The sequence below is a fragment of the Corvus moneduloides genome, chromosome 22 (assembly GCF_009650955.1).
Source record: "Corvus moneduloides isolate bCorMon1 chromosome 22, bCorMon1.pri, whole genome shotgun sequence".
NCBI classification, from domain to species: Eukaryota; Metazoa; Chordata; class Aves; order Passeriformes; family Corvidae; genus Corvus; species Corvus moneduloides.
In genome coordinates, this window is record NC_045497.1 from 1285241 (window position 1) to 1308710 (window position 23470).

Here is a 23470-nt window from a genome sequence, read left to right on the forward strand (position 1 = left end):
CGTGTCCCCTTTCCTGCTGCTCTCCTGCTTCTGCTCCGGCTTCTATAAATAACTGCTGAGCTCTGAAAGCCTTCCTGGAGCCCAGGGGCTGCTTCCCTCCAGTCCAGGCTCTCCTGGAAGCAGAGCCGTGGGCTCTGGGAGAGCTTTGTTCCCTCAAGCTGGCTGACGGGCCAGTCCTCAGCCACTGGTGCCACCTGCCCATGCCAGCCCTGGTGGTGTCACTGCTGTCCCAGTGAGCAAACAGGACCTGTGACAGCAGCAGGAGCTGCAGCGGCAGCAGTTGTGCCCCTGCTCTGAGCCAGGAGGTTTTATTTAGAACAAACCCTGGAGGAACAGCACGTTTGTGGTCACGGCCTGACCGTGTTAGGCACGGATGCGAGGAGGGATCGCGCTCTGCCTGCGCAGAACCCTCTCGGGGCTGTTCGCTGCAGTGTCGGATCTCGGCCAGGAGGTGCTGGGCTGCGGCTGGGCTGTCCCAGCGCTGCTTCCCAGCTGCGCTCCGAGCGCAGAGCTCACACGAGCAGCCCCTGCCATGGAAATCACGGCATTTCTGCTGGGGGCCCTCCGGAGGGGCGTGCTGGCGCTTTGCTGGGCCGGGAAGGGTTAATGGGTTACGCACAGAAAGGGGAGGGGGCCGCAGGAGCTGCTTTTAAAGGTCAGAGATGGGGAGAAATGTTATGGCACATCCGTTCTCAGCGGCTCTCTCCAGGCCTGACTGTGCAATCCCCTTTTTGGGGAATATTTTGCTCCTGCAAAGGGTAAAATGCAAACAGGAACAGTCCAACACACCCCGTGTGTCCATCAACCCCAGCTTGATTCCAGCGGATTCCCCAGGAAAACCTCCTCTCAGAGTCCTCCTAAAATAACGTGTAGATTTGTCACATCTCATCCTTTATCACTGTTATTTATGTTCACCAAATCTGATTTTTTTTTTCAAACGTGCCATCAATTAAATGAGCCTGACAAGATCTGATTTCCACAGCCCCGCACTGATTCGTATTAATTACATTCTCCTCCTGTAATTCTCAAAGTTAATCCAACTCCCTCACAGCTGTTACATCATTTTCCCAGGAATTACTGTCAACTGGCAACCCCATAATTACCGGGCTGGTTTTTTACCCATGGAAACACCGATATCCCTGTTAAATTGTGCAATTTCTTTGCAAATACCGTGGTCCTGCAAGACTTAACTGCAACAGCGATCCAAGCCCTTTGTGTCCAGCTCTTTCAAAGCTTTTCACGTGAATTCTCTCTATTTTTTGACCCAGAGCATCCAAGTTTTGTGTTTACTTCGTAGCAGCCACCCGAAAATGAAAAGGGTTTCTCGTTCCCTATGGTTGTGGTTCCTGGGGTTTTTATTTTTGGCGCAGAAATATTGAGCCTGTATTTACCTTTTGTTTTGTCATGAACTCCTAATTTTTATTATTTATATTTCCCTGCGGTGAGGCACTCACAGCACGGGCAAGAATCCTCAGTTTGCTTCCTTTTAAAGCATTTCTTCTGTAAATACCCCTTAGGTTTTGCTCCCCTTGCGCGTCTCCTTTTGCTCTTTGCTTCCTTGATCCATTTTCCATCATTCCTAGATTTTGATCGGGGTCCCGTTTGATATTTTTCCCGCTGCCCATTTCTTTTCCCGTCTCTAACCCCAGTGGGAACGGCCGCTCGGAGCTCAGCCTTTGGAACCCTTCAACCAGCGCAGCCTCGGAGATTTTTGTTAATGCTTAAACAACAATCACCGACTTTATCTCGCTGCATCCTTATCTCCGCCCGTGCGGCGGCCGAATTCCATTTGGGAAAACGCTCCGGGATGGATTTATCGGTGGCTCCGGCTCTATCCCGCCGGTGGGTCGGGAATGCCGGCTGGGTCTGCGGCTCCCGGGGTGAATTCCCAGCGAACAGGTACCTGGCTCGCCCCTCCCAGCCCGCGGGGCGGGAGCGAGGGGCAGGATCGGGGTTTGGGCTCTGCCCACACCCACTCGAGTCCCGGCGGGCGGAAAGGAGCGGCCCGGGAGCGATCCCGCAGCGATCCCGCAGCGATCCCGCAGCGATCCCGGCATGGGGAACATCGCCTGTGTCCCGCAGGCTCCCGGCGGCTTCCGGAGCTCCTTCCGAAGGAAACCCTCGCTGAAGAAGGAGTGAGTACCCGGCTCCGGCTCTGGGCTGTGGCAGCGGGGCTGGATTCCCGGCGGGATCTCTCCCGTGGGATGCAGCCGGCGGGGATTTCCTATTTCCCGGTGGTTTCGGGGGTGCTGGGCGCTGTCAGAGCCCGGGGCCAGCTCGCCCCAAGCGCCTGGGATGGAATTCTCAGCCGGCGGGGAATGCCAGCCCTCGGGAGAAGCGCCACTGCGTTAATTTTTGTTTGGGTAATTACGCTCCCCCCGGCGGGACGAGGCGCGGAACACCTGATGTTCCCTGTTTTCACTCGAGAGTGTTTTTACTCAGAGTTGTGGTGCTTGTTGTGAAAAAACAACATTCCCGCTCCTCGTGCTTTAGGGAGAAAGCCCCAAATCCAGCACTCCGCCGTGGGATTGGTGTTTGTAAACCCCAGGGAGGAGCAGCAGAAAATACCCCGCGAAATCCTTGTGGGATCTGGGCGCGGGGCTGGCCGGGGCAGCGCTCAGGTACCGCGGCCATGGGTGGCTGTCCCAAAATAGAGCCTCCCAGGGAATGCACTGCAGGCTTCCCGGCTTTCCCACTGCTCCCATCAGCACAGCCAGAGCTCCCCGGGCTGGAAAAGAGCTCTGGGGGGAGCCAGGTGATTCCTCATGAACCTGCCAGCCCCGTCTGTGTTGGGTTCGGTGTCTGGGCTGTGCCAAAACCCCCCCAAGCTCTGCCAGGCTGAGGGGTTTCTGATGAAAAGGAGACACTGAACTGTCCCCTTGGTGTCCTGTGCTGCCAGAAATCAGAGACAAACCTGTGGAGTCTGGGGAGTTACTCTGGGGTAGAAGAGAGGGGATCCCTCGGGGAATTTGGGCCTGGGGGGTCTCACATCAGGGCCCTGTGGTGGAGCAGCCAAGCCCCAGAGCTCCTCCAGTCCCACTGACTCCCAGCTTCCCACGCCCGTGGGGATTATCCTGGTTTTGTGCCGCAATCTGAGGAAGGAACTGCTGGGAAGTCCCAGCAAAGCAGTCCCAGCGCTTCCCAACAGCACCAGTGGCTGCCTGGTACTGGTGTGCACACAGGGAGAAACTGGGAGAGGGAGGAACGGCAGAGGGAAGCCACAGAGGCAGAAAGGAGCCCAGTCTGTGGGTACCTGCGGATCCATCCCCACTCCGGGGGCCTGGCAGGAGCTGCCAGGGCTGGGCTTGGTCTTTGTGCTCTGCCGTGGAACATCTGCCCCCGGTGCTGGTCTGGGGGCACAGACGAGCCAAGCTGATCGTGGGGCTGAGCAAGGAGCTGTAGAAAAGCAGAGAAACGCCAACAAGTACAGGACAAGTCCCGTTCCAGTTCTCCCAGGCTTTGTCAGCCCTTGGCCGGGCTGGGATGATTCGAAAGCCCGTGACAAGTGGCTTGCTTGGCGTCCTGGCTTCCTTATTTCTGGGCAGGATTCACTGTGCCTCAGCCTGGGTTTCCATGTGTGTGTTTTGAGGATGTTTCTCCTTCCCTTTGTAGACAAAATGGCAAGAAAAAGCTGCCCAACTTTTTTGGGATGGACGGAGGGCAGGAGAGAGACACGACCACGGACAAAATCCTGCAGTATATTCCAGCGAAGGCAAGTGCCAGCACCTCCAGCCTGCTCCCCACTGCTCCAGGGGTTTATTCCCACCCACCCCGAGCGCAGCACTCAGGAGGGATGTTGGGTTTGGGTCTGGGGGTAGCAGCAGCTCTGTCCCAAGGAGATGGAGCCCAGGACGGGATGAGCCCCTCCCAGCAGCTGAGTTCCCTGCCCAGGGTCCCCGTGCAGGTGTGGAGGGGACCTGGATCAGCCAGGAGCTGTGATGGGGTGCGGGGTGATGCTGGGAGCCACTCAGGGGACGCGGCGACATCTCCCCCCAACCTTTGCTCTCGGTTCTTTTGTTTCTGGGTCGCCCGCGAGGGAAGGGAAAACCTGAGCGAGCTTTGGCAGGTGGGGTGATTCATTCCCACGCCGGAATGAGACGGAGCAGGAGTGGATTAGCAACGAGCCTGGGAAGGGAATCAGGAAGGGCAGGGCAGCCCCGGGCACGGCCCAGCCTCGTGGCCGCATGGCCCCGTTCCCAGCGCTGCCCGGGGAGAGCGGAGGGAAACCGGGAGCCCCTGCGGGTTTGGGGGGTCCCGCTGGGTGGGCCAGGGGTGTGGGGGGGATTTGGGGCGCATTTGGGCCGTGCTGGGTGTTCATGGATCCCGTCCGTGTGCATGTGGGGAAGGGGAAACTGAGGCACAGCCTCGGTGCCAGGCAGAGGGAATTCCAGGAAGGGCTCCCTGCGGGAATCAGCTGGATCCAGAGGGGTGAGGCAGGTCCCAGATGGATCCTGGGCGCTTCCCTGGGCAAGCAGGACAAGCTGCCAGTGTTAGCGGGTCCCGGAGAAGGGATCCTGGAAGAGGTCACTGGGAGATGGCTCCTTTGGAAACCCCAGGGAGTGCGGGATCTCTCCAGGGACGGAAGGAAGGCGGGTGGGGCAGGCTTCTAGCCTGGGGCAGAGGGGATGCAAACTCCCAAGCTCCCTGTGTGGCCCGGAGGAAGGCTCGGCTTTGCCCCGTTCCCTCCGCCGGCTTTCCGGGAGCAGCCGCAGCCGCAGGGCCGGCTCGGAGCTTCCAGCGCGGGGCTCTGATGCGGCCCCGCAGGAGATGCGATCGCCCAACCTCTGGCCACCACAGGCCATGTGGGACCGGGGCAGGCGCCATCCGTGCGCCCTGTGGCACCCCCGGCCCCGCTGCCCCGATTCCCACGGGCCGGTGAGAGCCGGGGGGAGGATGCGCCCCAAGAGCCGCTCGGTTCTGCTTTTCCCATGGAGCGGCAGCTGCGGGAGCCCCGGGGCAGCGAGCTGAGCCCTTCCTGCTGCTGCTGCTGATTCAGCCGCGGGCTGCAGGGCTGAGCAGCTCATGAGTAACTCGTTCTACCTGTAGGATGAGACCTACGGGGGGGAGAGAACATGTCAGGGCGCCTGCACCTCGCCAAACCCCGCGAGGAACCCGGCTTCCCAGGATCTGCAGGGCCTGGAAGCCAGCGGGAGCGCTGGGATAACGGGAATGGCTCGGGATGGGGCTGCGGGAGGGTGCACGGGCCAGGCTGGGGAGAATTCCAGAGGGACGGAAAATGCCAGGCCCCTTTGGCTCTGGCTAAAGGAGGCATCCCCACGGTTTGAGGGGTGCCTGGAAGGGCAGCAGATTTCAGGGATGTGGTCCCGTTTTTCCATGGCCTTGGAGCTGCTCCTGTGCCCAGCCATCACACCCATCTCCTCAGTCTCGCCGCCACCCCTGCTGGGCTTGTTTGGGAGAGGGAAATATTCCATTAATTTCTTGCCACACGCGTGGCTGTGGACGCTCTCCCTTCTCCCTGCTGCCCTCTGGATCCCTCTGGAAGCTCTTTCCCAGTGCTGCTGCTGCACTCCCAGCTCGCTTTTTCCTCTCTCTGCCTCGTTTTTTCCTGGGAAATTTGGCTGCCACGTCCCAGGCAGCAGCACTGCCCCAGCAGCTGGTGGCTGCTGCTGTTGCTTATCTCCGTGCCCATGATTTTATTACTTCACCCTCTCCCCACTCCCAGGTGCTGCTGGTGCCTTATCCGAGCCGCATTTTGTTATTGCTGTACCCGTGACCAGCTGCTCTTTGCTCTGGATTTGTGGCACAAATACCATCTTTCCTACGCTGAGCTGCCCCAGTGAGGCCTTTAATGGGCACCCGGTGTGATCCCTAAATTCTGTTCCATAGCTGGGCAAGCTGGAGGGAGGATTTCGGCAGGAAAGGGTTAACTCGTGTCCTAAAAAGAGTAACCAAAATTCGGCCAGGCCCTGGAAGGAGCCCTGAGCTCTGCAGGTGAAAGACTCCCAACAGCTCCTGTTCCCAGTCCCCTGGCTTCATTCCCAGCTCCATTCCCAGCTCCCCAGCTCCATTCCCGGCTCCATTCCCAGCTCCCTGGGATGTCTGGAGCAGGGCTGACCCCATGCCAGAGGGGTGAGTCACAGAGGGGCCCCGCAGGACAGAGCCGGGGGTCTGTGCTGGTCCCTCATCCATCACGGGCACACGCAGCTGTCCCCTGGCACAGCACAGCAGGGATGGCATCGGGAACGGGCACACGCCGGGAATGGGGACGTGCTGGGAGTGTCACCAGCCCCGCTGAGTCCCAGGGAACTGCTGAGGACCTCCCCTCTCCCACCCAGTTTTGGCTTGGGAACGAATTCCCTGAGTCTGGATGGGCTAAAGGCTCTGCAGGTGGGGTGTGGAGTGAGGGGATCGGCGGCTGGGGCACAGCCCTGCCCTTCTCCCCAGGGACATCAGCCAGCCCCCGGGAATAAAGGTGTTCTTCCCAGAAGAACTGCAGGAAGAGCTTTTTCCCCAGGCCGGTGAGAAGAGAGGGCTGTGAGGTTGTGCTCCTGCGCAGAAGGAAGAATTCCCACGTAACCAGGAAATCAGGGAAGGCCCCGGCCCCGAGTGCCGTCTCCTCTCCTCAGCCCTGGCTCTCCTGTGGTGCCTGCTGGATCCCTGCAGCTTTTCCAGGGACAAAAAGCTGCCTTGCAGCTGCTTTTATGGCTGTGGGGCTCTGTCCCAAAACTGTCTGGCACCTGGAACCGAGGGGAACCGAGGGATCTGAGCAGGGACCCGAGCTGGGAGAGCTGAGGAACCCAGGCAGAACCAGAGCAGAGGAAACCTTTCCTCTCAGCCCAGTGGAAGGCACACTCAGGGAGCACAGGGATGGTTTTCCTGTGGAGCTGGGACACCCTAAAAGTGAAATGTGCTTGTGCCCTCCTCTTTTCCAGCCCAGGAACTCCACCTTTAGCTCAGGATCTCCTTGCAGGCCCCCAGCAGTAACTGAGCCCCAGCCCCAGGTTGGCAAGGAGACCCAACAACAAACAGCCCCTCCTGGGCACCTGCCCAAGGCCCTTTCCCAGGAATCCCCGCTGGGAAGATCTTCTGGGAATGTCTCTCCCACTTCTCTGAGCTGTTTTTTCCCTGTATCAGAACCAGGAAAACCAGAAAGAAAACTTGGACCAGAGGTTCCCCAGCCTGTTCAAGAAGGGCCGAAGGAAAACGACTGTCAGGAATTTGGGCAAAATGATTTATTACTCCAAGGTCAAGTTTAAGTTCCAGCACTGCCAGGTAAACCTGAGGCACCTCTTTGTGGGGGTTTCTCTGCCCAGGGCCAGTGTGACCCTGCAGGACTGGGAAGGGAGGGGTAATTCTGGGAAATGGGACTCGTGGAGAATTCCCGGGGCTGCTGCGAGGCCCAGGACGCGCTGCCACGCGGTGCCCACCTGCTGCCATCCCTGTGGGCACCTGGGGAGTGCTTCCATGAGCAGAGATGTGGCCCATGGAGAAGCTTTTCCATGCAGGGATCGGCCTGGGATGCAGAGGGAGGTTGGGATAACCCCAAAATGTGTCCTGGGATAACCCCAAAATGTGTCCTGGGATAACCCCAAACGTGTCCCCTCTGCAGGAGGTCAATGACTGCTTCCTGGAGCTGTTCCAGTCCTACCTGTACTTCCAGTCTGCGGGCCCCAATGGCCTCACCTACCAGGTAGGGCATCCCCTGGACGTGCTGGGCTTTGGGCACTGCGGCCACGCTGGGGACACCAGGCAGACGAACTCTGGGAGATGTCCCCAGGTCCCTTCCCAGGGATGCCGAACTCCAAACGGGTGTTTTGTCCCAAGGGCTGTCCGCAGAGCAGCTCAGGGGAGCTTGGGCAGAGATCAAGGAGCCCAGGGAGGGGCAGGGGCAGGTGGGAGGTGACCTGGAGCCACCTTTGTGCTCCAAGCACAAGGAGCTGAGCCTTGGGAAGCCCAAATTCTCCCTGGCCTTGGTGCCCGTGGGGGTCTTGGCTCCTGGGCCAAGGGGGAGTTCTCCACCTGCAGGCTGGGCAATTCCAGCGTTAATTATTCTGTGGGAGAAGAGAAACCTGAGCCTCGGGAGCTCTTCACCTCACAAATATTCTCACCCTGGCGGTGCTGGGGAGTCACAAGTAATGAACGAAAGGGCTGCTCTGCACTGCAGCCAAACAGCCACGGCTGGGAAACAGCACTCCCTGAGTGTTCTCTTCCTCCACACGAGTGTGGAGCTAAAAGTGAGCGTGTTTGGGAGATGATTGTAGAATTAGAAATGATTGATTGGCCTTCAGGTGACTTGAGGTGGATGTAAAACATCAGTAAAACCTCTCCAGTCACCCCCCAAGGCAGCCTTCAACCGAAAATTCCCATGTCAGGGGACAAACAACATCCCGAACTCTCCTGACTCCTTTAGAAACAGCTCCTGAGTTTATTAATTGTGCAGGAATTAAGGAGGAATTAATGTGCCCCGAGGCATTAGAGCCATCAGCATCTTTTATGGAGCTCGCTCAGGGAGCCCAGAACAGGGAGCACAAAGCTGCCAGCTGCTCCTGGGCTCTGTCAGAGTGGGAACCTGGACGTCCAGGCTCTGGGAACTGGACAGCTCCATTTGCCTTCAGGGCCAATCCCATTTTCTGGCTTTCTCCCGTTAAACCACCGTTGTTGTGCTGAGGTTTCTCTTAAAACGGGAAGGAGGAACAGCGTGGAGCACAAAGACATTCATTCCTCAGCGTGGCACAGGATTGTGGAGCCCAGGGAGTGCTGAACCTGCTTCCCCTGGGGAGCCTGCTGGATCCAAATCCCAAATATTCCCAGCCTGCCCCCGAGCCGCAGCACCCTGCGGGTGTGGGGTCACCCTGGAGGTGTGGGGTCACCCTGGAGGTGTGGGGTCACCCTGCGGGTGTGGGGTCACCCTGCTGAGGGCACTGACTGCCCCCGAATAACCCCTGCTCTCCTTCCCCAGGGGCTGCTGCCTCTGAAGGAGCTGCAGGTGCGTGAGCTGGAGGCTGGGCAGAGCCCCGGGCAGCAGGACCACGCTCTGCACATCTCAGGTGGGTGTCTGGGAGCTCGGGAAGGCGGGATTGGGATGTGGCTGCTCCCTGGGCCAGCCCGGGGAACACCCACCCGGTGCTGCCGCAGGGAAGGGCAGGGGAAGGGTGGGCCTGGGGAGACGCGGGGACAGCTCCCACCTCTGCCCCGTTAGTGGGATGGGATAGAATTCCTTCTCCCGCCTCTCCCGAGGGCAGGGAGTGACCCTGAGGGCCCTGCTCAGGTTCCCGGGACGGGCAGCAGTGCCCAGGGGTGAGCTGCCTCTCTCCCAGTAACACCAGTCTGGTGCTGGCAGGACCCAGTGCCACCTCACCAACTCTTCCATCCCTAGCTTTTTAAACTTTCCTCTGAGTGGTTTTGCTTCATGAATGATTTCCTGGGATGACAACCCTCTGCAGCCTGGATAGAGGCGTCTTTGGGCTCAATCATTGCTGGATGACAGAGGGACAAGCCCCCCAGAGTGCAATTAAAGCATTAATTAACCCCCGCTAATGATACAGAGCCCATTTGTGTCCCAGGCCCACTGACTCTGCCCCTGGTGTCCTCTGCCAGAGGACAAAACCTCCCATAAATGATAAAAAGGACGTGGCACAAACACCCCACTCATTTTTAGGACTGGTGAACCAGGCAGGGCTCTCCAAACCTTTCCAGGGTTCTGGGGGAACAAGGGAAAACTTCCAGGGCTGTCTGTGCTGGGCTGGGGCGCTTGTTCTGCCTTAAACCACCCGGGAGTGCAGCTTTGGGGGGCTGTGTCCTGCCAGAGCCCTGCAGACAGCGCTGGGTGCTCGGGAAGCAGCAGCAGGGAGCACCAGGGACATTCAGCATTGCTGGGACACGCTGGAACAGTTTTATTTCCCTGCTTAGAGGGGAAGGAATGGAGGCACGGAGGGGCTGGGAGCCCTTCCCGTGTCCCCACGCAGGGTCAGGGTGGAAATGCCTCATCTCATGACTCTGAGGCAGCCGGTTTGTGGAACCAGCAGTTCCCCATCGCTGCACGGCCAGGGCTGCTCGGCCCAGCGGGATCCCTGGGATCGGGGAGAGGGAAGGATGCAGAGCCCTCCTGGCACGAGGACAGGGGCTGGCTGTGCCCTGGGCTCTGCTGACGGATTTATGGAGCACCTGGAGCCCCCCGTGCCTCGCTGCACCCCTTTGGTGCCTCCCCTCAGAGGGGTCTGGGCAGGAACAAACTGCTCCTGTCCCGGGAAGGGGCTCTGCTGCTTCCAGCGCTCCTCTGGGAGCGCTCCCAAGGAAAGAGCGAGGACAGGGCACAGGGAAGGAGCCCGAGGGCTGCATCTCAGCGTGGCAGGGGCATGGGGACGTGGCCCTGGGGCCAGGGGCAATGGCAGGAATTTGCAGCTCAGACTCCTCACAGCAGCTCCTGCCGCAGCCCCAGGCGTGTCCCGCGAGTTCCTTTCCTCATTTTCTCTTCCTTCTGGGCCCTGTTTAGATGTGGCAATGGGTGATGCCGCTGAGGGGTGGCAGTGCCACCCGAGGGCCACGCTGCGGGTCATGCCCTGGCAGCACGGATTCCTGCTGCGTTTAATTTGTATTTATAATTCGTGTGAGGAGCTGGGTGCCCAGGGAAGCACCCAGAGCTGCCAGAATGCCCAGGGAGCAGCATCACACCCTCCTGGCTGCTCTGTGATCGCTGTGCCCTCGTTAAAAGACAGGGAAAACAAAGGGAAGGAGGGCAGGAGAACTCCAGAGCCACGGACACGTGGGTGCCCAGAAAACGCTCGACACCAAATTGCTGTCATGGGTTTGGAGTCACTCGGGGAGTGTCTGCCCCACCTCAGCTTTGTTTACTGTGCATTTCCTGAAAGCCAGACGTGCCTCAAAGGCTCAGTGAAATGTTGTTTATAAATAATGCAGGAATTAGGGCACTAACGATACCGCAGGAGGGCAAAGTCCCGCGTTTATCCGGGCTTATCTGGGCACTTCCAAGTCCCACAGAGGCAGATCCTTCTGAGCCTGCAGCAAGCCGGGTTTAATGTGAGCCGAGTGGTAAATTATTAATCACAACATCCACTCTGCATCCTGCCAGCAATGGTTATTGCCCTCCCCGGGCTGTGTCGGGAGAGAGTGGCAGAGGGTGTGGGAGACCTGTGCTCGTGCTCTGAGACACTCAGATCAACAAGCTGCAGGGCTGGCCCTCCCTCCGAGGGGATGTCTGGAGTCATCCTCAGCTTGGCTGGCATGGATTCTGCTCGCTGAGGCAATAAATAAACAAACTGTGTCAGAAAGCTGCTGGTGTTCTACGTACGGAGAGCCAAAGTGAGACTGGGAGAGAGCGCAGGGCCTTCTGCTGAGGGAGCAGCACCCTGGCACAGCCCCTGCCCACACAGAGGCTTCCCACAAGCTGCTGGCGAGGGGGTTGAAAGCTGAAATCTGGCTCTGGAGGTCAGGCTTGGCTTTTGGGCCGACCTCGGGGTTTGTTCTTGGTCCGGTTTGGGGTTAAGAAGTGCCTGGTGGTCAGGGCTTGGTGTGCCTGAGGAGGGGCTGGAGCAGTCTGAGAGGGCTGATGTGACCAAAGGGTGGCAGGGAGGGCTGGAGGGGGGTGGCAGCGGAGCAGGGGCATCCCCAGCACCCCATGGTGGGTGGGCAGCGTGCGGCAGCTCCGCCGGCTGATTCCCGCTGGATGCTGCGATCCCTGCCCGGATCTCTCCACTCATCCCGTGCCTCATCCCAGGCCCTCTGCTGAACCCCCTGGTGGTGTTCTGCCCCTCCGAGGCGGAGCTGAAGCAGTGGCTGTACCACCTGGAGAAGCAGATCCAGCTCTGTGGAGGGAGCCTGGCCCTGCCCCTGCTGTCCCAGGTGGGTGTCCCGCGGCCGTGTCCCACCGCCAGCTCCCAGCTGGGACCCCGGCATGGATTCTCTTTGGAGCTCGCCTTTGGGGGCTTTCCTGGGGGAAAAGGGTGCAAAAAGAGCTCCCCAGAGGGGTCTGAGAGCCACTGGCAGGTGGATGTGCTGGAAGGAGGAGCTGCCACCCTCAGGTGCCACCAGCAGCACAACCTCTGCGGGGCCGGAGCTCCGGGCCTGGCTCACAGAGGCTCTCACGCTTTTGGGTTCTTGTGCAACCGCCCAGAGATTGCAGAACCCCTGGAGGAGGCCCAGAAAACAGGCCCAGATTCAAGAGATTGTCTCCCCCAGTCTCTGAGGGTGTTTTAATTCCCTCCCTGCCTCCATCTCCCACTTGCCAAACAGAAACATCCCCCTTGGAAAGGCATTTCCAGGTGCCGCTCGGTATGGAGAATGGTTGTCCATTCCCAGCTGGAAAACTGCCTCCTGCCCAGTTTATTTACTCTTTCCCACTCCTGCCACCCCAAGAAAGTGTCCCCAGGTGGGCCACGGCCTGGCTGTGCCCGGGGAAGGCCTGTGGTCAGTGTGTGCTGTCCCTAGAGCGGCTGGAAGCAGAGCCCGGGGGGCAAGGAGGAGCTGCGCTGGTCCGTGCAGAACCTGCCCGTGCAGGACTGGAGAGGGACCCAGCGGGAATCCCTGGGAGAAATCCTCTGCATCTCCAAGGTGAAGCTCCAGCACCTGCCCTTCCAGGTAGGACACGGCTCCAGGGAGTGGTGGAGGGAGGGATGGATCCATGGATGGATCCATGGGTGGAGTCGCTGGTGCAGGCTCCTGCCTCCCTGCTGCCACCCACCCAGCAGCTCCCAAGGGGTGTTTTACCCACACAGAAAGGGAAAAAGGTTTCCTACTGCTCTTCCCAAAGCCATTTCCCAGCTCAGGGAAGCAGCCTGGCTCTCCCCAAATATCTCCCAGCTCAGGGAAGCAGCCTGGCTCTCCCCAAAAGATCTCCCAGCTCAGAGAAGCAGCCTGGCTCTTCCCAAAGCCATCTCCCAGCTCAGGGAAGCAGCCTGGCTCTTCCCAAAGCCATCTCCCAGCTCAGGGAAGCAGCCTGGCTCTCCCCAAAGCCATCTCCCAGCTCAGGGAAGCAGCCTGGCTCTCCCCAAAGCCATCTCCTGATGCAGGGAGGTGGATTGTTCTCCCCAAAGGCTCTCCCAGCTCAGGGAAGCAGCTCAGCTGTTCGCAGAGCCCCTGCCCCAGGCTGCTGTCAGAAGGACAAAGCCAAGGGCTCTCCAGCTCCGAGCCCTGGCTGTTCCCAGGGATCCAACCCTCTCCCTGTCTGCTTCCCAAGGAGCAGCACGACCGGCTCCTGGTGCTCTACCCCTCCACGCTGGTGATCATGTCTGAGGAGCCCAGTGGCCTCTGTTTCAAGGTGAGTTCCTTTGGGAGCATCCCGCCGCTCTCTCCCCTCCACCTGCGCTCCCCGTGCCGCCTCCCGTGCCAGCTGGCAGGAGCAGGCACAGGGATGGTGCAAGATCCCTTCCCATGAGAAACACCTCGGCCTGCTCCGGCAGCCCAGGGGGAAGGAGCTGCCTGCCAGGGAAGCCGCGTCTCTGCGAGGAGGAGGAGGAGGAGGAGGAGAAGGAGGAGGAGGAGGAGGAGGAGAAGGAGGAGGAGGAGGAGGAGGGGGGAGGCTGTGCTGGCAGCCAGCCCGGCCCTCCTGCTCCAGACAGGGGCTGGCACAGCCTCAGAGTGCCCCTGAGGGGGCTTTGCTGCTCTGGTCCTTTGCCAGGGAACCCCTCGGGAGCCGGGGGCAGCCCGGCAGCACAGCCGGTGCTGTGGGGAAGGGCACGGGAGGGGTGGAGAGCGCTGGCAGCGTTCTCCCTCTGTCTCAGCAGGGACAGGGAGCATCCCAAGGGATGCCAGAGAGTGTCTGGGGTGTCTGTCTGTGGGAGCAGTGCTGGAGCCTCAGCACGGGCAGCCAGTGGCACTGAGCAGCCAGAATGGCCTTAAAATCAGCTGGTGACATCCCCGGTGGCACTTGGGGCCGCGGCTCAGCGCGAGCACGGCCGTGCTGGTTGATGGTTGGGCTCGGCGATGCTCGAGGGCCTCTCTGCCCTTCCCTTGCAGAGATTCTGTGAGCTCGAGCATCACTGCGAGCCCTGTGCTCGTTGCTTCTCCTGTGCTGGAACAAACGTGCCGGAAGGAGCAGCGCCCTGGCTGTGACCCCGGAGCTGCTGCTCTGCCGCAGCCCTGAGTCACCGAGCCGGTAGTGAGCCCCAAGCAGCCCTGCAGAGCTGGAGGGCTGCGAAATGCCCCGGGAACCCGCCGGGCTCCTGCTCCACGCGGCTCCGCATCCTGCGGAACGCTGCTGTGGTTATCCCCGGGGAGAGCATCTCCCGGGAGGCTCCTTCCCGGCCAGAGCTCTCCCCATCCCAGAGCGGCGCTGGAAGGCGTTTTCCAGCCGCTGGGACACACCTCGGGCACAGCCTGGTTTCGGGAGCGCGTTGTTTGCAGCGCCTGGGAATGGGGCACCACGCAAGGGGGCCTGGGCTGGGCTCTCCCATGAGCTCATCTCTTTTGAAACCCTAAACCTGCCCCGTGCGATGTTCCCTTCCCAGGCGATGTTCCCTTCCCACGGTGCCGGGGCCGCGCTCCCGGGGCTGATTCACCAGCCTGTGACACTGGGAACCTGCTTTTCCACAGGCGTGTCAGGGCACGGGAGCCTCCTCCCGGGGCTGCTCGAGTGCACTTTTCCTTCCCTTCCCTTCCCCTGCCCGCAGTTGGGGCTGGGCGAGGGAACAGCCCGGCCCCTTTTGCTCCGCAGCTTCACAGCGACCACAGCAGCTGCCCCTGCCAAGCGTGTGGGGCAGGGAAGGGGCTGGGATGGGGCTCACCCCAATCCTCCGGTGGGAAAAGGCCCTGGGCAAGGTGGAAACCAGCGAGGGGGAGCTGCTGGAGTTATCTGTGGGATGCTGCTGCGCTTCCCGAGGTGGGACTTTTATCCAGAGGGTGTCTCAGCACCCTCGGGGATTGCTGTGAAGGGGAGGATGGAGCACCGGCCCTACACATCCTGGGGGCAGGAGCCTCGCTGGGGTGTGCAGGAGGGGGCAGGAATCCTGCTGGGATGTGCAGGAGAGCTGAGCAGCAGCAGCAGCCGAGCTGCCAAAGGCCATTTCTTAGGGGCAGCTGCCAGCACGAAGCAGGAGCTGGGCTTGCTCCATCCTCACTGGGGGCTTCCCTCCTCGTGCTCCCAGCAAAACCCTGCACTCCTAAAGCCTGAAACCCCCGCGCTCCTGAAGGCTCCTAAAGCCCTTTGGCTCCCCTGGCAGGACAGCCCCTGTGGGAGCAGAGCTTCACCCCAGAGCAGGGCACAGCTCCCCATGGTGTCCCTGTGCCCCATGGCACGGGCAGGAGCCCTGCTGGGCTCCGAGATCCCAATCCTGCCCCTCTCTCCACAGGGAGAGCTCCCACTCAACGCCATCCAGGTGCTTTTTGAGGAGAACAACAAAACCTCCTTTTTAATCGAAGGTGGGTGTCTGGCACAGCCACGGGCGGCTCGGGGCTGGTGTGGTGGCACCTTCCTGGTGGGCAGCCAGGCTCCCCGAACTGCCCTGCTTGGAAATTTGGGACCCTCTGTGCCCTGGCAGGAGAGGCTGGGAGCCACAGCAGCTCCTGCACGGGGCACCGAGGGCAGAGCATTCCCTGCAGCGGCACCTCCAGATCCCAGGGAACGCGGGGCGGGATGGAGCAGGAGGGCTCCCGTGGGGTTCTGAGGGATCCAGCCCAGGATCAGCAGTGGGGGATGTTTTCCAGGCCGCCTGATCAACTCCATCCGAGTGACCTGTCCCAGCTACCAGGACTACCAGGAGTGGCTCTACTGCCTCAAAACCGCCCAGTTCCGAAACGCCGACTCCTCCCTCTCGGGGTCCGAGAGCTTCTCGGGGTCAAAGCCCCCACACCCCAGCCAGGTAAGGGGTGCTGCAGCTTTGGGTGGGAATCCGTGGCTGTCCCATCCGTGGCCACGTGTGACACTCCTGTGACACTCCTGTGACACTCCTGTGGCACAGCAGGCTCTGCTCGAAGCTGCCAGCAAGCTGCTGATCCCTGGAAATTATTTAAAGCCCTACAGGACATTATAGAGGCAAAAATTACACTGAATTCCTTCAAAAGCAGAGGGTTGGGCAGTGAGGCACTGGCACAAGGACAGTGACAGGGTTTTGGACTCAGTGGGTTCTTTCCAAGCTGGAATATCCCGTGATTCCTGCAAGGAATGGGAGACCCACGCTGCCAGCTGGGATGGGGCTGGGTGCCTGGCACCCTTTTCCTGCTGTGCACCCCCTCATTCCCCTCGGCCACCCCACACTCAGCCCCATAAGCAGCATGTCCCACACCCAGGCACATCCCACACCCCAGCCACAGGGCCACTGCTGGCCATGGGGACACAGCCCAGACCCCAGGGACACGAGGGCTGGGCAGGGCTGTGCCCCCGTTTCGGGGAGCTCTTCCCCAGGGTGCTCTTGTCCCCGTGCAGTTCACCAGCAGCGGGAGAGGATCCCTCAGTTCTGACGGCCGCACCAACTCCTGGGCGTCCGCAGGGAGAGTGACCACCCTGACCCAGCTGTCCCAGCCCAGCGGCTCCCTGCCCGACGGACACTCCTTCCTGCTGCTGCCCGAGGGCCGGCTGCTCGAGGAGCCCCTCTCTCCTGGCTACTCCCAGCCTCTCCACGTGAGTGAACCCCAAAACAGCCTGGGATGCCCATGGGGATCCCCTGGAATGGGGTTGGAGCTGCCTTTGAGCAGAGGGAGCTGTCTGGGAGCTGGGCAGTGTTTGCTGGGGGGTTGGAGCAAATCTCTGCCCGGAGCTGGGGCTGCTCCTGGCTCAGCCTGGTCAGTGCTGAGCAGGGAAAACGCTGCTGAGGGATCCCATCCCATCCCAGTTCCCTCCCAGTCCCAGTTCCAGTCCCATCCCAGTCCTCTGCCCTGCCCAGGGGCTGTTGGGGATTATAGAAGATCACAGAAGGGTTCAAAGGCTGGGAAATCCCCAAATCAAAGCTGCAGGTGGGCGGAGGCGATGGCCAGGCAGGATTTTGCTCTCCAGGGATGTCAGAGCGCGTGGGGCAGGGCCCAGTGCGGGCCTGTGGCAATTCCCGAGCCCGGAGTGATGTCCAGGCGTGTTGCCATCCAAAGGAGCGCCAGCTCCAGGGCCTGTCCTCTCATTCCAGTGCCTGGCACAGCCCAGCTGGCCCAGCACGGCGCTGCCCACGCAGGACCTGCGCCGGGGGAACAGCGCCAGGAAATCCAAGGGCAAGAGCAGCGGGCAGCAGCTGCCCAACCAGGACCCCGAGAGGAGCGGCTGCGGCCTCATCCCTGCAAATCCCAATGGGGAGCTGCAGTCCCCGGTGTACCACGAGCCCTATGCAGCTCACTGCCCCCAGCAGCACCCCCCGGCACACCTGGAGCTGGGCAGGGTGAGGGGAGGCACGTGGGATGGGATGGGATGGGATGGGATGGGATGGGATGGGATGGGATGGGATGGGATCTATGGGATGGGATCTATGGGATGGGATGGGATGGGATGGGATGGGATGGGATGGGATGGGATGGGATGGATGCACGATGGGGATGGGATGGGGATGGATGCACGATGGGGATGGGATGGGATGAGGCCGGACCTTCCTGCCTGGGCAGAGCAAGGCTCACCTCGTCGTGCCGGTGCTGCTGGCAGGGATAGGGGGCCAAGCAGGTGCTCCAGAGGAGGTGTGAAACCATTTCCATGGGAAAAGGGGCTGTGGAAGGGGAGGTGGCACATGGCAGGTGGGGCAATGGAGCCCTGGGATGCTGGGCCCCGATGCCTGAGGCAATCCGTGCGTAGGAGGGTTGTTGCCTCATGGGACACAGCCTCTTCTCCCAAGGGTTTTCCAGCATGTCTCCATCAGTTCTCAGTGCGTGATGCCACTTTCCCAACCCTCAGTGACTGTTCCTTAAGGAATTTCCCTCGTTGGCACAGCCAGGACTCAGCCCCGTCATCCCACAGGGATGAGCAGCATTTGGGATTTTACTCGTAGGGAGATTCCGTGCCCCAACCCCTCCTGGGGATGAGTTGCGAGCGCCCTGTCCCTGTTTCCATCCTGCCCCGGGGCTGGACAGATGGAGCTGGGTGGGAATTCAGCCCCCCACAGCTCCCAGCTCCCTGGAGCAGCCGCTGCTCCCCCTTCCAGTGATCCCTACACTCCCAGTTCCCCCAGTGCTCCCAGCTGGCCCTGACTCAGCACCCAAGCCCTTGGCTCCAGGAATTGTGCCTGGGGCCATTTCTTTTCCTGCCATCTGAGCAGGGATGGGGAAACTCCAGGGCTGAGTTCCAGGACCGAGGGGAACAGGTTTCCCCTGTCTGATCACAACAACCCAGGGAGGAGCCACAAAGCACCAGACAGAGGCACAGACTGAGATGTGAGCCAGGCTCCGGGAAGTGGGGATGAGTCAGAGCCAGAGACCACTTTGCCCACCCCCAAAAACCTTCCAGCTGTGATAAGCGAGTGCCTGCTGAAGGCCACGTTTCTGCTTGTGACGATCTCTTGGGAATAGACTTTCTGAGTCATCCTCCACCCTGGTGTGACCCCCCTTCCCTCGAGGGTCCTCCCTGGCTGCTCCCTGGCCTCCTGCATCCCTTCAGCCGGTTTTATCCTCCTGCCTTCGCTTCTGGCCAGCTCCCACCGTGCCTGTGGGTCACTGGGAATGACCCCTGGCCGTCCTCTCTCTCCCATCTGAGGCCTCCAGGGCTGGGACGGAGCAGAATTTGTGGGGAGGGCACAAAGAGCAGTCCTTGCTTGGCCTGAACGTGCTCTCAGCAGGGCTGGATTCGGGGTGGGCAGCACCAGGCTGGCGTTCCCCAGCTCTCCACAGCCGGGACCCAACCTGGGGCTGGTTTGGTTGCAGTTCCTGCAGTGCCACGGACAGACGGGGCCAGCCCAGGGGAACCCGGCGGTCCCAGCCCCACAGCACCCATCCCTGGAGCACTGGAACTGCAGGGAGGTGCCCACAGCCCCCACCTACAGCACCCCGGGCACCTCACGCCGGCTCCAGCTCCGGGCACTGGCCCAGGGCTCCTACCTGGGTGAGGTGAGGCTGCAAACTCCGCTGTGGGCTGCAGGGGAACACTCCGGGGCTTCAGGGGGACACTCAGGGGGTGCAGGGGAGCAACCTGGGGTCCCAGTTTGCCTCGGTGGTCCCTGCAGAGCTCTGAGCCCTTTGGTCAGTGCCAGGGGCCGTCCTGGTGGAGCAGGGATGGGGCTGACTCCCTGCTGGGCAGCGTCCCAGGATGGCACAGCTCATCCTCCCTCTCTTTCCAGATCTCTTCCCTGCCAGAGGAGCGGCTGGGCCCTTCGCTGCACCCCGCAGGTGAGACCCCTGAGCTGCTGGGCTGCTCCCTGCCCACCACGCCCTTCAGAGCTGATCCCTTCATCCCTCCTGCTCCCCCGACTCTGTCACCTGCCCTGTGCCTGGGCTCACCTGGCCTGCCTTCCACTGCCACCCCGAGGGGCTCCTGCCGTGCTCCAGGCACGCTCCCCTTGCTCTGCCCAGCCCTGCGCTGTGATTTTACTCCCCCCTGACCCCTTTTTCCTGTTTCCTCTCCGTTTTCCTGCAGATGGGAGCGGTGGCACCTACGGCCTGGCCGATGCCACCTGCCCCTGCCGGGACTCCTCGTCCTACCACGACTACGCCGAGCTGCAGAGCTTCCAGAGCGACCTCAGCTACGACAACCTGTGGGAAGCCGAGGAGAAGGAGCTGGGCACCCCCTGCAGCTCCCCATCCCCTGCCCAGCAGATTTACCAGGTCTAAGGGGTGCTCCAGGCACGGGAAAGCCCCCGGGCTCTTCCCTCACTGGGCTTCCCTCCAGGATGAGGGGCCCAGGGATGTGAAGGGAAGAGCCCTGCTCTGCTCCCCTAGCAGGTCCAGGGGTCCTGCCCTAAATCTGAGGGTGGGGGCAGAGCCCAGCAGCCACAGCCTCTGTGGGGCTGGAGGAGCAGCGTGAGTGCCATGCCCAGGGGGTGCTCAGGGAGAACAGCTTTGCCCCCTGAAAATCCGGGGACAAAAAGGGTCCGGCTCCCTCAGGTGGAAGGGGCTCGGTGTTCGGAGGGAGCAGCCACTCAAAAGCCAAAAGGGTGCCTGGATTAGTTGGATTCCTTTGCACCAGAGCCCTCAGCTGGTCCCTCTGATCCCTGGGAACAGCCAAACCTTCCCCCAGTGAGCTCTGGGGGCTGCCAGGATGCACCAGAGGTGCCCCGTGCTGGCACACAAGGCTGGCAGCAATGGTTGTGCCCACAGGATCGTCCTCCTGCAGGAGCAGGGTTAGGGCACAGGATGTGGAGGAAAAAAACCCCAACCTGAGCACAGTGGGATTTTCTTTCCCCTTCACGCCAGAAGAATTCCTTCCTGCCAGTGCTGGCTCCAAACCTGCAGCAGGACAGCCCAGCCCCTCGGCAGGCAGAGCCAGCAGAAATGCCCGTGACCTGTGTTCCCTGAGGCCTGCCCTGCAGAGGAAGCCCCAAATCCCCCGCAGGGAACCCCTCCTTTCCTCCCACCCCTGCCCTGGCTCACACCAAACGCTGCCTGTGGCTGTCCGGGCAAGGAGGGGAGAGAATTCCCCACAGGAGAGAATCCAGGAGAGCCAAAGCCCCGCAGTGACCAGAGCAGTGACCAGAGCAGTGACCAGAGCAGGGCCAGGGGGGCTGGGATGTCCCTCTGGACCCCTCCGGAGCCCGGACAGGACACAAACAAGGGACAGAGTCTCAGGGTTGTTATTTTCCAGCCTCTTTGGCCAGATCCTTTGGAAGGTCAGCGGCAAATCCAAATGTTTTCACCTGGGGCTCCAAATCCTCAACCTTTGTTCCCTCGAGAGGCTGCAAATCAAACACAGAGACAAAACCTCTGCTTTGGTTCTTCCTCTGGTGCAGCCACAGTGATCCGGGAGCTTGCTGTGCTTGAATGTCTCCCGCTGTAATTTCAGTTTTTTCCAGGAGGTATCCAACAAAGTTTACATGTAAAGCCTGAGTGGGTTCTGTGTATTTAACTGTAAATGTGGCCGAGTTGAAGAGCTGTTTAATTTTCTAGCTGTGGCTGGTGTTCAGTTCTGTAAAGGGGCCTGTGCAGGAGTGTGTGGGTTTGGGTCTTGGAGCTGCTGCTGTTTTCTTTCAGGTTTGCTCTGTTTCGGGGAGGATTTGTATCTGATAACCCCCAAATGATCCATTTATTGAGAACTAAACTGTGCTAGGGGACATCTCAAATGTGCTGGGAGCTCTCCATGCCCCTGAGCTGCTGTGAACACTTTGATGGGGGTCACCAACATCCCTGAATTGAGCTGCAACAGCAATTCCTGCAATGATCAAAGGGGAAGGTCCCCTTCCTGTTGATATTAAAGTTCCCTCGTGGATTTCTAGGAGGTTGGACAATTCCAATGCACATCCCCTGGGATAATTTCCCTCTCTTTGCCATCGTCTGCTCTGATGGAGGTGGATTTTTGCCCATCACTGTTGCCCTGGGGACTCTGGGGCCCTGTGTCCCAAGGATTTCCAGACTCCTGCAAACCCCTAATCCCTGACCAAAGCCTCCCCAGGGTTTGTCAGACAGCAGGACCTGGGTTTGGTTTTCCCTATTCGGATGCTGATCCAGGTGGGTTTGTGGCTGTGAAGTCTCCTCTCCTGCTTTTCCTCCAACACCTTCCTCAGCAGGCTCAGGATTTAAAAACTGGTTTATTTAGAGCAGCACCAGATCTGTCCAGGTTAAACTAAAGTGGAAATTGGTACCTGCAAACCCACAAAAACCTCTTAAACCCCGACCACCGAGCCCGTCCTTCACCCTGGCTGCAGCAGGGATGTTGGATTTCTCTCTGCTCTCTGATTTTCAAGCCACGATTCCAAACTCTTTTTTTCCCTCAAAGAATAAACAGTGAAATTAAAAAAAACCCCACAACTCAATAGAAAGTGGAGCTTTTAACCTGCTCCTTTGGCTTTGGGAGCTGGGAGAAATTCTCTGCCAGAGAACAACGGGTGTAGCAGAAATCAGCCTGTTCCTGTATCTTTATTCCCTTCCCGAAGGCATTTGAGGTTCGGGAATTCCTCGGGGAGAGGTTTACGCGTCCCTTCCTGCTCGGAACCACAGCCAGAGTTCGGGAAGGACCCATCCCTCCCTTCCCGAGCGCCGGGGATGCGCGGGATCCGCCCCGGGCTGTGCCCAGCAACTCCCTGAGCGCCCTGTGGGTGGTGGGAGAATCCACCAAAACCTGCGGAGCTCTCCCGGCTCCACGGACGGGAGCGACCGGAGCAGAGCGGGGTCAGCGCTCCCTCTGCTCTGCCGGGGCCGGCACCGCATCGAACCCCCCCCAAAGGGCAGGGAACAGCCAGGAATGGCCACAGAAATCCCCGTGGGAAGCTCCGCTCTGGTTTCACCCCCGAGAGATGGAGCAAGATGAAGTCAGAGCGAAGGAGCCGCTGCGGCCAAACCCATTCCCGGGAAAAGGGGGAGCGGCATCCCTGCTCCCAGCCGGCGCGTCCGGCGGGGTGATGATGCCTTTTCCTGGTCTTAAAATCAAGAGGCATACACGGTTAGAAGGGGAAAAGGGATTTTACCTTGGGATTTATTTTTAAGGATCCTTAGGTGCACACGTCCAGGTCATATGCATCGAGATGCACCCCGCCCAGTCTGTCTCTGTCTGTGTCTCTGTGTCTCCCAACATTGGGTATAACATTATAGGCTTTACTAATTAACACATCTATCACAGATTCCCCAATGAGAGGCTCGAGTGAGCCCCCCTCCCCAAGGAACCTTCCCCTGGATGGTTCTATCTTGGTTTACAGGATGTGTTTTGGAGAGGACCTTGGGCTCTGGGGCACACTGATCCCTAACTACGATGCCTCTAAAATGCTGAGTCTCTCAGCTTGACAAACAAGTCCAAGAATGTAGGCAAAAAGCACTGGGAATACAGAAGCTGTAAAAAAGTATAACAGGGGTATAAAAGAAAAGGCAAAAAATCTTCATGGCATCAGTGAGACCCGGGCTCAGCTCCTCGGGGCGCACCTGCCTGACTTTTTCATGTGCCTGGCACTGGGGAGGTGTCAGATGAGGGAGCGACGTGCGGGGCACAGCGAGCGAGGCCTGGCAGTGCTCCCAGCGCGCCCGTGGCACCGGGAGCAGCCTCGGGGCACGGAGGATGCACGGAAAGGTCTCTGCGATTTGGGGGCGTCCTGGCTGCCCCCAAAGGGGAGGTCAAAACCCCTCTGTCCTGGCAGCTTTTTTCAGGGAGAAATCCTTGGATATACTGAATTTGCGAGGTTTAATCCCGAATTTCGGCCACAGACGGGAAATCCCGGGCAGGCTGGCCTTGCTGAGGCAGAGGAGAGAGCTGGAAAGGTCAGGGAATAAACCAAGCATTAACATCTCAGGCTGCTCTCCTGCCCGGCTGAGCGTGGCAGAGGCTCCCAGACCTCCTGACACCGGCGGGACCTTTCAGCAACTCCTGCTGCGCTCAGCTCCCTGGGACAGCCCCCCAGGAAATCCCGGAGGAGTGAAATTCCCACTTCCCCCAGCTGCTCCCCGTCTCCCCCCCAGGCTGCTGTTCCCACCCGGCACGGAGAGCAGGGCAGAGTTTCACGGGTGAGCTGCAGACAGAGCA

The 23470-nt window shown here is 60.2% G+C and overlaps 1 protein-coding gene across 1 annotated transcript; it reads left to right on the plus strand.

The window, feature by feature from the left end:
• The first annotated feature begins 1465 nt into the window (after nucleotides 1–1465).
• Nucleotides 1466–20195, plus strand: PLEKHN1 (pleckstrin homology domain containing N1). Its single transcript, XM_032131795.1, has 15 exons — nucleotides 1466–2135; nucleotides 3613–3712; nucleotides 7091–7233; nucleotides 7571–7651; nucleotides 8921–9008; nucleotides 11696–11820; nucleotides 12406–12555; nucleotides 13154–13234; nucleotides 15264–15333; nucleotides 15619–15773; nucleotides 16337–16531; nucleotides 17028–17273; nucleotides 18739–18921; nucleotides 19152–19200; nucleotides 19448–20195. The coding sequence occupies exons 1-15, from the start codon at nucleotides 1854–1856 to the stop codon at nucleotides 19639–19641; spliced, it is 2142 nt and encodes a 713-aa protein (XP_031987686.1). The 5' UTR covers nucleotides 1466–1853; the 3' UTR covers nucleotides 19642–20195.
• The last annotated feature ends 3275 nt before the right edge of the window (nucleotides 20196–23470 follow it).

Bases quoted from the DNA above. Each gene is read 5' to 3' on its own strand.
- PLEKHN1 (XM_032131795.1), top strand. From the start codon at position 1,854: ATGCCGGCTGGGTCTGCGGCTCCCGGGGTGAATTCCCAGCGAACAGGT. The intron at 13,235-15,263 runs GTGAGTTCCTTT...CTCTCTCCACAG, and splicing joins CCAGTGGCCTCTGTTTCAAG to GGAGAGCTCCCACTCAACGC. The intron at 15,774-16,336 runs GTAAGGGGTGCT...GTCCCCGTGCAG, and splicing joins AGCCCCCACACCCCAGCCAG to TTCACCAGCAGCGGGAGAGG.